Source organism: Balaenoptera acutorostrata, chromosome 21 (assembly GCF_949987535.1).
Source record: "Balaenoptera acutorostrata chromosome 21, mBalAcu1.1, whole genome shotgun sequence".
NCBI classification, from domain to species: domain Eukaryota; kingdom Metazoa; phylum Chordata; class Mammalia; order Artiodactyla; family Balaenopteridae; genus Balaenoptera; species Balaenoptera acutorostrata.
Window position 1 is genome coordinate 26,231,480 of NC_080084.1, and position 15,558 is coordinate 26,247,037.

Below are 15,558 nucleotides of genomic sequence, written 5' to 3' on the forward strand. Positions count from 1 at the left end.
GAAGCTGAAAACTGGAGAGGAAGCTGGGGTGGGGGGACAGGAAAGCCTCCTGAGGATTAGAGGAGAGTGATAGAGAACCAGACCCCCCCAGCTGGCCACCAGGATCTGGGCTTGTCTCCTGCAAGGTGGAGATGAACCATGTGTGGGCGAGTTTGAACCCAGATGTCCTACAGGCTGGTCTGAAGCTCGCTCTGCTGCATTTTAGACGTGGGACTGAGACAGGAAGGTCTCCCCACCGTCTGTTTGTCCGTTTTCTCATCTTCGAAGTGAATACTCACTTCCTTCCAAACCTCCTGCCCTCAGATGACAACACCCGGCACCGGTTGTGACGGATGCATCTGCCCCCTCTTCACTCACTGGGGGGAAAGGATCTCAGGAGGTTGGCTGGTTAAATGGTGAGCGCGAGTAGTAAACCTGAGGGTTCATGGCTGCATGGTTACATTTATGTCAACATAATGGAGGAGTCTAGGTATTTTTAAAATACCCTGTTCATTATCCTAAAAAATCTGGTTGGGAACACCACCTATTGGCTGGTCTTGAATAAAGGCCCTAGTTTGCTCTGTCAGAGATCTCGTGTTGCTGGATAGAACTGATGGCCAGAGAGCCTCTAGGTCCCCGGATGGAAAAGTCTCTTTGTGCCTGTTTATAAAAGGCTGTAGGTGATGGTGGCCTGAGCAGGTAAGATGCATGTGAAATCTACGTGCTGGGAGGAGTGTATTTTACATGGACGATATTGGAAAGAGCAAAAAAAAGTCATTTTTACCCCCGAGAACTGTGGTTTCCACCTGCTGCTTTTCTCCCTAGAGATGGAGTAGATGAAATCCAGCCCAGTCTTCAGCAGCCTCTTTAGATGTTTCTGGGTTCTCCCCACTCCCTCTCTGCTGTCCCTTCCTTCCCCTCCTCCCTCCCTCCCTCCCTCCTACTTCCTGCCCTCCCCCAGTCCATCTCCTTAGAGGAAATAAATGGTAGTAACATAATAGGTGGTTGACTGTTGGGGCCATTTTCTAGATGGAGATAAATGGGACCACAATTTATAAAGCTCAGGCCTTTCTATCCCTGAGAAATCCTCAAGGATGTAATAATTTGCTTTTGCATTTATTCATTCATTCATTCATTTATTTATATTTATTTTTGGCCGCATTGGGTCTTTGTTGCTGTGCGCGGGCTTTCTCTAGTTGCGGCGAGCGGGGGCTACTCTTCGTTGCGGTGCGCAGGCTTCTCATTGCGGTGGCTTCTCTTGTTGCGGAGCACGGGCTCTGGGCGCGCGGGCTTCAGTAGTTGTGGCTCATGGGTTCTAAAGCACAGGCTCAGTAGTTCCTCAGCATGTGGGGTCTTCCCGGATCAGGGCTCGAACCCTTGTCCCCTGCATTGGCAGGCAGATTCTTAACCACTGCGCCACCAGGGAAGTCCCTGCTTTTGCATTTAAATATGGGAGTGATGCAAAATGAGTCTCACCATCACATGTTCCTTTTTCTCAAATATTGGCAAGAGCTCTAGTCCTGGGAACCATCGATTCACAGATGTTCACTATCTTCCCGTCCTTACTGCCCCTGAGGGGAACTTGAACTTTTATTTCCTAACTCAGCCCACGTGGGGAGACTGACCTCTAGAGGAACCTTTGCTTGTATAGCCATTGCTGAATATCCTCGTGACCGCGATTTGACGGTAGTGTGGTCACTACCCACTGACTCACAATCTTTTTTTTTTTTTTTAAACTGGGAAAACTGTATAAACCACATTAAAGAGGAAAGAAAAAACCCTTAATCCTCCCTGACTCAATCTTTATCGACCAATTTCCTGCACATTCCACTGGGGTTGTCTGCATAGCTCTCCCTGTTTTTTGAGCACAACTGAAACCCGCACCTCCACCCCCGATCTGTAGGTTATGTCAGAAGTCCAGAAAGGCCAGATTTAAAATATTTCTTCATTTAAGTAGGTGTTCCTAGAAATAGCTGCATGTACTTGAATAACCCGATAGTTAAATGCCCTGCCTTTGAAATGGCTCAATTTTGTAGCACATATGGACATTTGAGCTTCCATTGCACTCAGCATGCAAGCCCTCACCTTGCAGATGTAACTAAGGTTGCTAACACCCAGGGTTTATGGATAGCACTTCCGTTCAAGATGAATGGTAACTCACATGCACATCAAAAATGATGAGTCCTTACGGGCATATTGTGATCATCATGGAGCAACAAAACACAGACCTTGTTGCTTGGTCTTCCCCACCCTCATTTCACTCAGCTCCTCTCCTGAAATTACAGAGTACGCCTTACAGTTAAGTGACAATGTGACCTGTCACCCAGTGTTTCACCTATACCTTAAATTGTACAGTTTTGGCATAGAATTCATTTACTGCTTTATCTTCAAACTTTTGCTACTTATTCTAATTGCTAATTAGAGTAATAATAAATGTCTTGTCCTCGGGTTCCTTTGTCAAGATGATGGCTTTATTTGGGATGTGATTAACTTCTTTAACTTTGATTTGACTGTTTTACCACCATGCTTCTCAAAGTCCTAAAGATCATATACCACCAAAACGGTAGCATAACCAAAGAATTATTTAGGCAAAAGTTTGTTATAAAACGATACTCCAGAGCAGTGATTCTCAAAGTAGGAACTGGGGAGTTGACCTGTTGTCTTGAAGAGGTAGGGTCTCCATATATCCAGAGCTAAACTTAATCTCTTTTTTCAAACCTACCCCCAATCCCTAGTTTCCTATTTTGGATAAATCGGAACTGCTGTTCTCTCAGGCCTCCGACTCTCCCCTCCCGCTTTCCTGCATCCCGTTACCTACCGATCCCATTCGTTCGTGCTTAGCGCCTCCAGCGTCACGGCCCTGCCCTAGTCCAGGCCCACGTCAGTTGGTCTCTGTCCATCTTGTTCTGTACACTGCTCAACCTCCTAGTAGATTTCCTTTTACGGCATTACCCGGATCTTCACCACTTCCCTGCTGGGGACCTTAATGCTGGGGACCTACACTGCTCAACCTCCTAGTAGATTTCCTTTTACGGCATTACCCGGATCTTCACCACTTCCCTGCTGGGGACCTTAATGCTGGGGACCTACACTGCTCAACCTCCTAGTAGATTTCCTTTTACGGCATTACCCGGATCTTCACCACTTCCCTGCTGGGGACCTTAATGCTGGGGACCTACACTGCTCAACCTCCTAGTAGATTTCCTTTTACGGCATTACCCGGATCTTCACCACTTCCCTGCTGGGGACCTTAATGCTGGGGACCTACACTGCTCAACCTCCTAGTAGATTTCCTTTTACGGCATTACCCGGATCTTCACCACTTCCCTGCTGGGGACCTTAATGCTGGGGACCTACACTGCTCAACCTCCTAGTAGATTTCCTTTTACGGCATTACCCGGATCTTCACCACTTCCCTGCTGGGGACCTTAATGCTGGGGACCTACACTGCTCAACCTCCTAGTAGATTTCCTTTTACGGCATTACCCGGATCTTCACCACTTCCCTGCTGGGGACCTTAATGCTGGGGACCTACACTGCTCAACCTCCTAGTAGATTTCCTTTTACGGCATTACCCGGATCTTCACCACTTCCCTGCTGGGGACCTTAATGCTGGGGACCTACACTGCTCAACCTCCTAGTAGATTTCCTTTTACGGCATTACCCGGATCTTCACCACTTCCCTGCTGGGGACCTTAATGCTGGGGACCTACACTGCTCAACCTCCTAGTAGATTTCCTTTTACGGCATTACCCGGATCTTCACCACTTCCCTGCTGGGGACCTTAATGCTGGGGACCTACACTGCTCAACCTCCTAGTAGATTTCCTTTTACGGCATTACCCGGATCTTCACCACTTCCCTGCTGGGGACCTTAATGCTGGGGACCTACACTGCTCAACCTCCTAGTAGATTTCCTTTTACGGCATTACCCGGATCTTCACCACTTCCCTGCTGGGGACCTTAATGCTGGGGACCTACACTGCTCAACCTCCTAGTAGATTTCCTTTTACGGCATTACCCGGATCTTCACCACTTCCCTGCTGGGGACCTTAATGCCTCCAGGCTGGCGCACCAGAGTCCCCCGAAGGGCCGGCTGAAACGCGGCTGCTGGATCACACCCCCAGAGTTTCTGACTTGGTAGATCTGGCAAAGGGCTCGCTAAATGCTTTCCCTACAAGGGCCAGGAGTTCCCTTGACCATCCTCTGAGGACCTCAGCTCTGGGGTGAGCCTGTGCTCTGTAGATTCTGGGCTTCTCCTCTCTATTCATTCCAGCTCCCTCCACGCTCCTCTGCTCAGCCAGTACTCCTTGGAGTCCCTCTGGTCATGTAGGGATAAGATTTAGCCGCCTTCAGAACAAGCCCTGTATCTTATTTGCCTGGTTCCCGTCAGCTCTGTTGGCAGCCGTGGGCGCCGCTCAGCAGAACGCCCTGGGAAGGCAGTATTGCTTTTGCAGAGAAACAACTGAGTAGTGCCATGGATGAGCGACTGTCCTGGTGAGAGGTGTAGGTGGCACCGTGCTCGGCTGAGGTCATGAGGACCTCTCTGCGGGCCACCAGGCTGCCTGCGCCTCCAGGCCATGTGGTGACACGCAGAGCAGGTGGGGCGGGTGGCCAGGAGGCAGCTATTTAATGGTGGTTGGCTCCTCCTTACCAGGCACACCTCTTACTTTTCTCAGCTTTTTTTCTCCTTCCCATTTTCAGTCTTTCAGTCTCCTGTCTCTCTCTTTCTATCTTAGCCTCGATGCCCTGGGTCTTTGGGGTAGCTTCCTGGGTTGAAGAGGCTTCTGATGTTTACTATAAAGCCACGAATTGCTCCTGAATTTTAATCTGAATATTTGTTGGTGAAATGGTATAGGCTAAGAAGGACTGGCTTTGTAGTTAGGACACGTTATCAGGTGTCTGAGTAATATTCTACACATTAGTGTTTTACAGGAAAGTTCTTGTTTAACTAAAACTAACCCTGGACATGGGCACGTGATATCCCCATTTTACAGAAAAGAAAACAGACTCCGAGATTAAGTAATAATAATGCAGGATTCTCAAGTGAAGAGATTTTTCCGTCTTTAGGTGCACGAAGAATAACTTCTTTGCTTTTATAAAGTAGCATGTTGTAGTTAATAATTGTATTTGGAATCATGACTACAGGTCTTAGAAAGTTTCTGCCAAGATAAGACTGTGTGACGATTAGAAAATATGATTGGGTGATATTTACCCCAGAAGACTATTAACAGTTGTAGATCAAGAGTTAAACACACATATGTAGCACATAGTAGATATTAAAAGAACGTATGTAAATGTATAAGCAAAAAAAAAAAGTCTGGAAGGAGCTCACCAAACTGATAACAGGGGCTAGTCATTTTTTTCCTCGGTATACTTCTATACTATTAAAAATTTTAATAAGTATATAAATGATAACTTTTTAAAAAATATTTATTTATTTATTTATTTGGCTGTGTCAGGTCTTAGTTGCTGCACGCGGGCTTCTCTCTAGTTGCGGAGCGCAGGCTCCAGAGCTCACGGGCTTCGTTGCCCCACAGCGTGGGGGATCTTAATTCCCCGAGCAGGGATCGAACCCATGTCCCCTGCACTGGAAGGCAGATTCTTAACCACTGGACCACGAGGGAAGTCCCCTATAAATGATAACTTAATAGGGGAAGGAAAGAGCTAATGGGAGGAGGAGTGAAGAATCCTAACTTTTAAAAAACAACAACGATAAGGAAAAGAATCCACCAGCACCTGTCTGGCCGTCTCTTTGCCTTATAAAGGGTCTCCACATTGGTCTGTCCCCTGGAGGGCATCCTGTTTTCCCATCAGCTCTGCCTCTTCAGACTGTTTCCTCTTCAAGACCTCACCTTTTGCCCCTTCCTGAAGCCTTTCCTAGTTTCTTCCTTCAAACCTCATGCTAGAAACAATGTCTCCCACTTTTGAACCGTGCTTTCTTGTGGTACCAGAAGTCCTTGTATTGTAATCTAATTTCCCCAAAGAAATTTTAAACAGAAATACATCTGTACCCCTTGCAGTATCTCCGGGGCCCCAGCACGCTGAGCTGCTCGCTGGTTGAGAACTCCTGCCTCTTGAGATGACTTGCCCGTTAGGAGTTCTTGTCCATAACGGGTGCACCTTCTGAGCTGACAGATGGCAACTTAGAGGAGGGGGCACAGCGGTAGCAACTCTGCCTCCTTACAAGTGCTGCAGGTCAGTGTGTCCATGCACACCCTACATTTTATAGCTGATGATGGTAACGAGTAGATGCTGCCTGAGAAACTGAAGTTGGCAAAGAGAAAAAGCAGTAGACATAATCTCCAAAAGAACATAGATAACATGATGGAAGTAAAACTGAACGGTGTGTTCTTTCCACAAGACCTGACAAAAATCGGTCCTCTGTGCTGCCGGCCATGGTTTGAGAATCATCGCAGTGCATTTAGGGGGCTGGTGTCCAGTCCTCAGACTCTTCAGCCTTGTCTGGCAGGACCAGTGCTTATAGCTCTGTGAGCCTCTTTTCTTTTTCCCTCAGTTGCTTCCTTTTCCCAGGGGTCCTGGATGGACATGGTCCCGGCCTTGCTTCTCTGAAGCCTGCACTTGTCTCCAGGTGGATGATTTATATCAGACACCACCACATCCCACCCTGGAGTTCATCCAGCAAATGCTCACCGAGCAGCTGCTCCCGGGCCCTGGAGAGGATTGAAGGTGCACACGGTAGACTTTTTATTTTTGATGCTTTCTGCTGACGTGCTGTCTGTCTGTCTGTCTTTTCCCAGGGCAGCGATGGTGCCCGGAGATCTGTGCTCCTAGACAGTGACGAGCCCTTGGTGTATTTCTATGACGACGTCAGAACGTTATATGAAGGTTTCCAGAGGGGCATACAGCTGTCAAGTAAGCATTTGACTGAATCCATGTGACTCATGCTTCATGTTTTTCCTTCAGAAAGAGGGGTCTTTCGTCAGAAAGCCATATTTGCTCCCAACTTTCTCCCGCTCAGTCTGGCTCCCGGCTCCCTGTCTCCTCCCATAACTTCCACAGAGTGAGTCCCACTGCACACGGGTCCCGCTGGGTGTGCCCCGCAGCCAAGGGGCTTCCGTGGTCACATATGTGTTTCACGGAGAGTCACACGTCTCTTAGCTCAGAATAGGCTCTGACGTTTCTTGCAGTAAAGAGACCTGTTTAATTGCGCCTGATCCAACATTTCTCAAACTTGCTTGACCAGGAGACCCATATTTTGAGAAATAAACACTGACATCCAAGGAAGCGGGGTTCCATCAGAGACACTTGGGGGGTGTCGGCTCATGGGACTGCCCTTCATCCCTGAGGATGGCACGAAAGACCCCGGGTACCCAGAAGCTGCCCGGCCTTCCAGCCCCTCTCCCTCCTGCCCCATGTAAGGAACAAAATAGAAATAAAGAAACAAAGTCTCAGACCAAAACCCAGGGAGAAAACATTTCCAATCTGAATTCATTGTCTCACATCTGAGGACCACAGTAGAGTCTACCTGATACTTTGTGGAATGAAAGATACAAACGAGAATCTAGGAATATTTATGTGTGTTAAAACGAGAACCTAGGAATATTTATGCATGTTAAGTCCATCCTTTTTTTAAAAAATTTTTTTCTCCTTTCAGATAACGGCCCATGTTTAGGCTCTCGGAAACCAGACCAACCCTATGAATGGCTTTCATACAAACAGGTGAGTTTTCTGGCTGTGTGGCCACCTCACGCGAGCCATAGTGCTGCAACATGGCAGTTCTTGGAGCTGTTGAACATTGGGCAGGAAGGAGTAATGAGCTGTAGGTCCGGTGGGCAGAGGGATTTCTCAGTGCTTATTTTGCCTTACCAGAGCCAAATAGTAGTTTTCAGATCCCTCATTTTCACAAGTGGTGTAAAAACAGTTCATGTGTGTTGGAATTTTCACATTGCACGATGGTCTTCAGGCCTCACAGAATCTTCAAGTGCTTCTGGGTTACATCATCTTCTTGTCATGTTACTGTTTTGTGCAGGTCTCAGCCTATCAATAATCAATATTGTGGCCGGGCCAGCCCTCGTGGTTCATATTATGATTGCAAGACGCCTTTCAGCAATAACCATAAGGAAACGTGGAAAAAATAAAGCTTTCTTACTACAGGACGTGGAAATGACACAACACACCTGGGCCACACAAGCGAGGTCTCGGGGAGGGGAGAGAGAGCGTAGAGCACCTGGGGTTCTGCTTTATTGGGGTCAAAGATGGGGGCCTAGGGTTTCGAGGGCTCACCCTTATGGATGAATTTGAAGCAGAAGAGCAGGAACAAAGCACAGGAAGAGAGCAAACAAGTGGCTCAGATGGTCGGTTAACAACATCAACCAAGATCTGTAAAACAAAGGAGCCTCATGCGGGGAGGGGGCCTGGCTGCTTATCTAGCCTCTGGCTGGTGATGCGTCAGCCTTGGAAGTGGATGGTCCGCAATCAGAGCTTAAGGCAGGCACTTGCATTACAAAAAAAGAGAAAGCCCAGCGCTTGGGGTTTACACTGCAGTTACCTATAGTGACCTGTTCCTCTATTGCTTCTGTTATATATTGGCTGGAGGAGAGAAAACAGGTCCATTGCAGGTGGGATGTTTGAAGGCAGATTGAAAATCACTGGGGTTTCAGAAGGTGTTTTGCACATTTCAGACAGAGGCTGGTGAAGATAAAAAAGTAGACTTAAGCTAACTTTGAATTTGTATATTTAAATCACTTTTTCCCCCTAGCCCAGTGATTCTTAGCTTTTGGGGCTAGGAACCCCTGTAAGGTTTTCGAAGAAAGGTCCGGACCCTCTTTCTGGAGATACAAGTGCGTGCGTAGAATCCCAGTAAGCTCTGAAAACCATCTAGGTACTCGCAGGTTCCCAGCGCTTACACACAAGCGGGAGTTGTGAAACAGTCCATGGGGTACGGAAGTAATAAGCATGTTAACGTCATTCTTGCTGTCGCCTGGCCATTGGTGCGGGGGGAGGGGCACTACGTGCCAGAACCTACAGGCTTCTGGGGCAGGAGTAGGTGTGGTTCTATTTTCTGCGGATTTAAAGTGCTCTTGAGAATTTACCAACTGAGAATAAAGAAAAGAGTTTCCAAATTAAGATTTAAAAAAATTTTTTTAGTTCATTTGGGGTAGGAATGAGGAGAGGATGAGGGATGGGGGCAGGGATATAGCCCTGCCTAATTTTTGTGAATCTACCTATTTTTACATAGTTGTAATTAATAGTATGCATTTTTGTATTCATTTATCTTACTTAAAATTGTTACAAATACTCTGTTTGATATGGTTTTCATAACTGTAGTATTTACTAGCTGTAGAATATTTTCTTAGAGATTTACCATCATTTACTTAACCATCCAGCCATTGGTCTTTTTTCCCCTAGACTTTTGTGACTTTAGATAAGTTTGAAATACGTATCTTTGTACCTAAAGTTTTTTCAGACCTCTGGTTAGGATTGGGTTATTTCCAAAGAATAAATTCTCAAGAATAGAATTGTGGAGCCTAATGATAAGAGCTTGTTCTTATTTTTTTTTTTTAAAGATCTCCCCCAAACTTGTTGTTTGTGTGTTTACATCAAAGGACAAGTTTTGGCTGCTTGGACACAAAATTCTGTGTCCCTGGATTGCTTTTATAATTTTATAAAACTGAAGTATAAAAGTATCGAAACTAAACAAGTATAGGAACTCTGACATGCATCACCTGTGACCTGCAGCTGCTGGGGTGAAGTTCATTTGCTTTGCAGAAGGAAATATCATCAATCATCAGTTTTCTTACAGTGAGTTCTGGTGATTCAAACCTTGAACTTTACAAAAACGTGTAACTAAAGGAATACCTGTTTGCCCCTGTTCTTCCCCCCTAGGCAGTGCTGCTTCTTGGCTAAGATATTAGGCTTGGCCATCACAGGAAGCTGTGTTCCTTGAGCTGGGCCTGATGCTCTTCCTGATTTTTTCTCCCCCGTTTTAGGTTGCAGAAATGTCAGAGTGTGTGGGCTCGGCGCTGCTCCACAAGGGCTTCAAGGCGGCCCCAGATCAGTTCATCGGCATCTTTTCTCAGAACAGACCTGAGGTATTAACCATTAGACGCTGACCATACATGGTTTGGAGAGGTCTCAGATGGAAGAACCAGTTAGGGTTCGCACCTACCTCTGCTTCAGACCAGACTCTTTGGTCTGATTACCTCTGAGAACATGACTTTGTGTTATGCCTTAGAGAGTTAAATGTATGAAAACCCAAACCAGGCCCTTCTTAGCCTTTAGGTAGAAAAAAAAAATCACTTTTAAAGAAAATTACGGTTTTTTTTTTTTTTTTTTTTTAAATCAGGTCCCCAAACAAAAACTAGTGAAGAAAGTCTTAGAGCAAATAACTAACAAAGAAGTCTTCCCGCTTTAAGGGCTTCCTCTGTGATTAGAAAAATGGCATTAATAAATGACAGAGAAACTTGGATACATTTTTGTCAGTAGCAAACTCTCATCTTTTCTCTCGAAAAGGTCTGGGCTCTCTCTGCCCAGGTTATCAAGTTTAAAATCCCAGGGGCCATGGGGAAGGGGCCTCACTGGGAGCTGGCCTTAATTTGGACAAGCAGACTGTTGTTTAGCCATCCGGGCCCATGCGTGGTGCTTCTGTAAACCACTGTATTAAATTACATTTAAATGAGAAGCCCCCTGGAGCTATTGCCTGTAGTGTGAGTAAACAAATAGTGGCATAGCTGGTGCAGAAAAATTCAAGCACTGGGCTTGAAGAAATTGAATTCATTCTTAGACCTACTTGGGTCCAAAAGACATGTTGGTTCAATCCCTGTGCTACTATGTTATAAATTAGAGTGGTTTCTCAGCGTTTTTTTTTAAATAAATTTATTTATTTATTATTTTTGGCTGCGTTGGGTCTTCGTTGCTGTGCGCGGGCTTTCTCTAGTTGCAGCGAGCTGGGGCTACTCTTCGTTGCAGTGCACGAGCTTCTCATTGCCGTGGCTTCTCTTGTTGGGGAGCACAGGCTCTAGGCACGTGGGCTTCAGTAGTTGCAGCACACGGGCTCAGTAGTTGTGGCACGCGGGCTCTAGAGCGCAGGCTCAGTAGTTGCGGCGCACGGGCTTAGTTGCTCCGCGGCATGTGGGATCTTAGTTCCCCGACCAGAGATCGAACCTGCGACCCCTGCATTGGAAGGCAGATTCTTACCCACTGGACCACCCTCCCTGCTTTGATCTCACAGTCCCCGCTCCCAGAGTCCCCTTACCTTTCTCTCCACCTGTCCAAATCATGCTGCTCTCGCAAAGGGCAAGCTCGGTTACCTCCCCCACCAAGGAGGCCCACTGCCGGCTGTCTTGCCTCTGAGCCCATCACTCTCATGCTGTTCCTTCTCTTTTCACATATTTGCCTCAAATTTTCAGGCAAATTGTAATTTCCTCTTTAGAAGTGGGCAAGTGTTTTGCTCTCATTAGGAATCCCTTTGGTGCCCGGCACATAGTAGTAGACACACAGATGTTAGTTTTGCTACATCTGGTGTTTCCACGTTGAATCTCTATAGAGTATTGTTTTCCCTGGAGTGGTTCCACAATATCTCATTTTCTCGCCCTGATCTTTACTTTTTTCTTTAGTGGGTGATCATTGAACAGGGATGCTTTGCTTATTCGATGGTGATCGTTCCCCTCTACGATACCCTCGGAACAGAAGCAATCACCTACATCATCAACAAAGGTACATTTGCGGCCTTTGGGGGCACGTTGGCATAGTTATTGGTTAAATACAGAGACTACATTTGCTGATACATGATATGATAGGGATTTTTCCATTTAAATGTACATCTACCCTCCTATTCAAAAAATGTAGTACTTAACCTGGTGTCAGATGTTACAGTCAAGCTTTTAATATCCCAGAGCTGGTTCCTCACTGTGTCTCTTCACTTCCAGCTGAACTCTCTCTGGTTTTTGTGGACAAGCCAGGGAAGGCCAACCTCTTATTAGAAGGTATAGAAAATAAATTAACACCATCCCTTAAAACTATCGTTCTCATGGACTCCTATGGCAGTAATCTGTCGGAACGAGGCAAGAAGTGCGGGGTGGAGATCATCAGCATGAAGGCGATGGAGGTGAGTCACCTTGCCCTGCCCACCTCGCTGCAGGGTTTCCCTGAGGTCATTTTGGCTCAAATGTGGCATCCAGTGTGACCACAAAGTCCCAACTCTGGCTGGTCCTGTAAAAGATGGAGAGCAGAAATCTGTGTCTCATTACTGGAAAGAAGAATTCTACCCGCATGCCCAGTGTTAATCCATCACATTTTACAGAAAGTGTTCTCATCAGGCGCGTTGCAGCGCTCACATGCTCATTCTAGAGCACTGACGAGCCACGCCAATAAATGCTGGGAATGGGAATTTCAGATTCAGGCAGAGATTTAAGTTTGTATGTCCTCTTTAGGCTTTAACACCTTTTACTTACTGATTTATCTCTAAAACGGAGCCAGACATAGAAATCTGCCTCATTATTCTTTCCCCCAGGTTGCTTTCATAGGGTCCTGGTGAATTTCTAGCATAGAGGCTTGATTTGGTTTATTTTCGTATTATATTAAGATTCACATTAATCACAACTTTAAAGGTAACCATTCTAGGGAAATGAGTGTGGTCCATATTTAAATTGATTGTTTGACATCGGATCATATAAGAAGCTAGTCTCCCCAGTTGTTTTTGGATTAAACTTCAATCCAAAACAGTGGGCAAGAGGAGGCCCTTGTTATTATGTGCACGTCACGGGAAGCAATAGGTTCAATAGAATAAGTCATTCTCTTTCTGAAAATGTTATAAATATTTTCCTGGAACTGTTATAAATAGGGTTTTGAATTTTATTGACAGTTCTCCTTCTATCAAGAATTTGAGCTACGAGGAAGGATCTATAAAACCTTTCCTGGGGAACTTAGTCGTCACAGAGAATCTGTCATTTGTTCTGTCAGAGCTTCTGCCTCTCTCTCACTCACACACACACACACACACACACACACGACAGCATACAACAGGAGTCCGTAAGAGCTAATGGGTGTGCTGAATTGCTAAATTGGGTTTTTAACTAGCTTTTCACCGAGCATTTCCCTATTTTTGTATTTTTTACTTGTAACCCCATTTCATAATAATATCTTTTCCCCCATTTTTCCTCTTCCTGCTGCCCCCACCACACACAGACACATACACAAACTTTTTTTTGTCTTTTTTGACTGCTCTGTATGATAAAGAAGTAATTTTAAGATTATAATTTAGATAAGTAAGTGACCAAAGATTATAATATAAAGTTTATATGAAAATATTTATAAAAGACATTGTTTTACACTTACCTGTATAATATGATTCATATTTGGTTTTTAAAATTTTTATAAGCAAAAGATTAAATTTTTAAGCAATGAATTTAAAACTTTTTGGTTGATCATGTGATCTAATTTTTATTAATGTATATTTTTATAGCATCAAAAATAGAAACATTGGTATTTTTGCATTTTTTCCAATATTTTGTTATGAAAATTTTCAAATATGCAAACAAGTTGAAAGAATTGTACAGTAGACCACTATATCCCACCAGGAGTCTACAATTACCATTTTAATATATCTGCTTTATCACAGATTAATCATTCTATCTCTTTATTCACTGATTTGTCTTTTTTTATGCATTTTCAGTAGGGTACAAATTTTATCACCCCCAAATACTTCATTAAGTAGAATTCAGTTTTCCTTCTGTTTATGGTTCTTTTTTATTTTGGCATTTGGAACCTAAAGATGACAACTTTAATCTTTATAATAGCTGTATTTTATCCTAAATAATGACATAAGTCAGGCTTCAGGCTATGAAACTTTCTTGGCAAATAATGGACTAATTTGGATAATTTTTTTCTAATAAATTAAAAGTCTAATTGCATATAACTTGCTTTATTTTACTTAACATCAATTTTTGAAGAATTAGAGATCTTAAGAAGTTAATGTAAAAATTTTAAAAAGATGAGTGGAAATTTGGATCTGACAAAGATTATTTTAGGAAAAAGATTGGTGGAATTATCGTTACTTTAACTCTTAGTTGACTTCTATTTGGATGTCAGTGTTCCTATTTTTAATCAGTGGTCTGTTATATATATATAATTTAAAGTGTGATTAGGATTAAAAACTGTTTAAAACTGTATGCTGGGTAGAAACTCACTGAGCCCTGAGCCCACCCATCTAATTTTAATTTAATTTAATTCTAGGCATGCTCATTCCATATGCTCACTCAAGCTGTTCAATTTTAATAGGAAAAGAATATAAATAGTTCATTAAAAAAAATTAATAGATATTAAAGTGGTCATGGAGACACCTTCATGAAATAACAACATCAGAATTAGCCCTTGGTAGTAACTGGGAGTCCGCCTTTGGGAAATGCCCTACCTCAGAAATGAATCTGTCGTTCTTAACCTTCATAGCCATTCGAGAGTGGTCTTAGAGCTTCTGTCGTGGCCTGTTTTGTAATCAGAGGTGCCCAGATCCTTCCTCTGCTCCACGTGGGGAGTACAGATAGTTGAGCCTCTCCAGAATGGCCACCAGTTAAATCTGGCAGAGACTGATTTTCTCTCTCCAGATTGAAGATGTCAGTTTTGCAGAATTGGGTGCTCACGTATCTGTGCTGAGCTCTGGTTTTGGAAGGGTACAGAGCAGCTGTGGTTCTCTGATTACGGTGAAGAGCCGGGCTTTGTTAAAGGCTGTGATAGGAAGGGGAGTGGAAACCAGAAGAACGTGTAAAAGACTTCGATTCCTGTCTTTTGCATAAATCCTATTTCAAAGGCCAGTCCTAATGCCATCGATATAGTTTTATATAAGAGAGAAAACAACCAGAAAATGGCTTCTTAGAACAATGGGTAAGTATTTGGGTTCAGGTTAATTAAAATTGCTGTAGTTTATTTAATTTGAAATCTATGCTGTCTTTGAGTCAGCTGTGAGTGAATCCCACAGAAAAGTCAGCTTGAACTGACTTGATGTGACTTTTGTTCTTTACATTTAGAAAATGTTTCCATTTAAGATTTTTTTCTCTCTTCTCTTTAAGGACCTGGGAAGAGCCAACAAACGGAAGCCCAAGGTGAGTGCACCATGTACGACCCTGCCCCAGCCTCTGTGTAGCTTCCGTGTCTAGTCAGCTCAGAGCCTAGTAGAAATCTTGAGTGATATCTTATGACTTAAAGTTTTCTATTCTATTCTGATTTATACTGGCTTTTTTTTTTTTTTTAACGTGCTATAGCCTCCAGCGCCTGAAGATATTGCAATAATTTGCTTCACAAGTGGCACTACAGGTCAGTTTTGAAAAGGAATTGTTTCTGAGTGGTACCTGGAAGTGTATATTCCCTGCCTTTTCTTGTGGATGACTTATTCGAGCTATAGATGGCCTAGAAGCAGAAGAGACCGAAGTGTTCAAGCCTGTCTTACGGTAGCTCTATAAGACGTTCCCAGAATCTGAGCATGTCCTCAAACATTTATGAAAGGTCACAGTAGGATCACCCATCTTCCTGGGACAAACTGTATCCATGGTTTCCAGAAATAAAATTCCTGGATTTTCTTTTCTTAACTGCTACACACACCCTCTAAAACTTGCCCATATTAGTA

The 15,558-nt window shown here is 44.1% G+C and overlaps 1 protein-coding gene across 2 annotated transcripts in view; it reads left to right on the plus strand.

Annotated features, from left to right (window-relative positions):
- The window catches only part of ACSL1 (acyl-CoA synthetase long chain family member 1), a 69,898-nt gene that overhangs the window by 33,440 nt on the left and 20,900 nt on the right, over positions 1-15,558 (plus strand). For both annotated transcript variants that reach the window (XM_057537227.1, XM_057537228.1), the window contains exons 3-9: positions 6,740-6,854; positions 7,597-7,661; positions 9,932-10,033; positions 11,558-11,657; positions 11,870-12,048; positions 15,005-15,037; positions 15,197-15,248. In XM_057537227.1, coding sequence (XP_057393210.1) covers positions 6,740-6,854; positions 7,597-7,661; positions 9,932-10,033; positions 11,558-11,657; positions 11,870-12,048; positions 15,005-15,037; positions 15,197-15,248 — 646 coding nt within the window. The remainder of the gene's footprint in view (positions 1-6,739; positions 6,855-7,596; positions 7,662-9,931; positions 10,034-11,557; positions 11,658-11,869; positions 12,049-15,004; positions 15,038-15,196; positions 15,249-15,558) is intronic.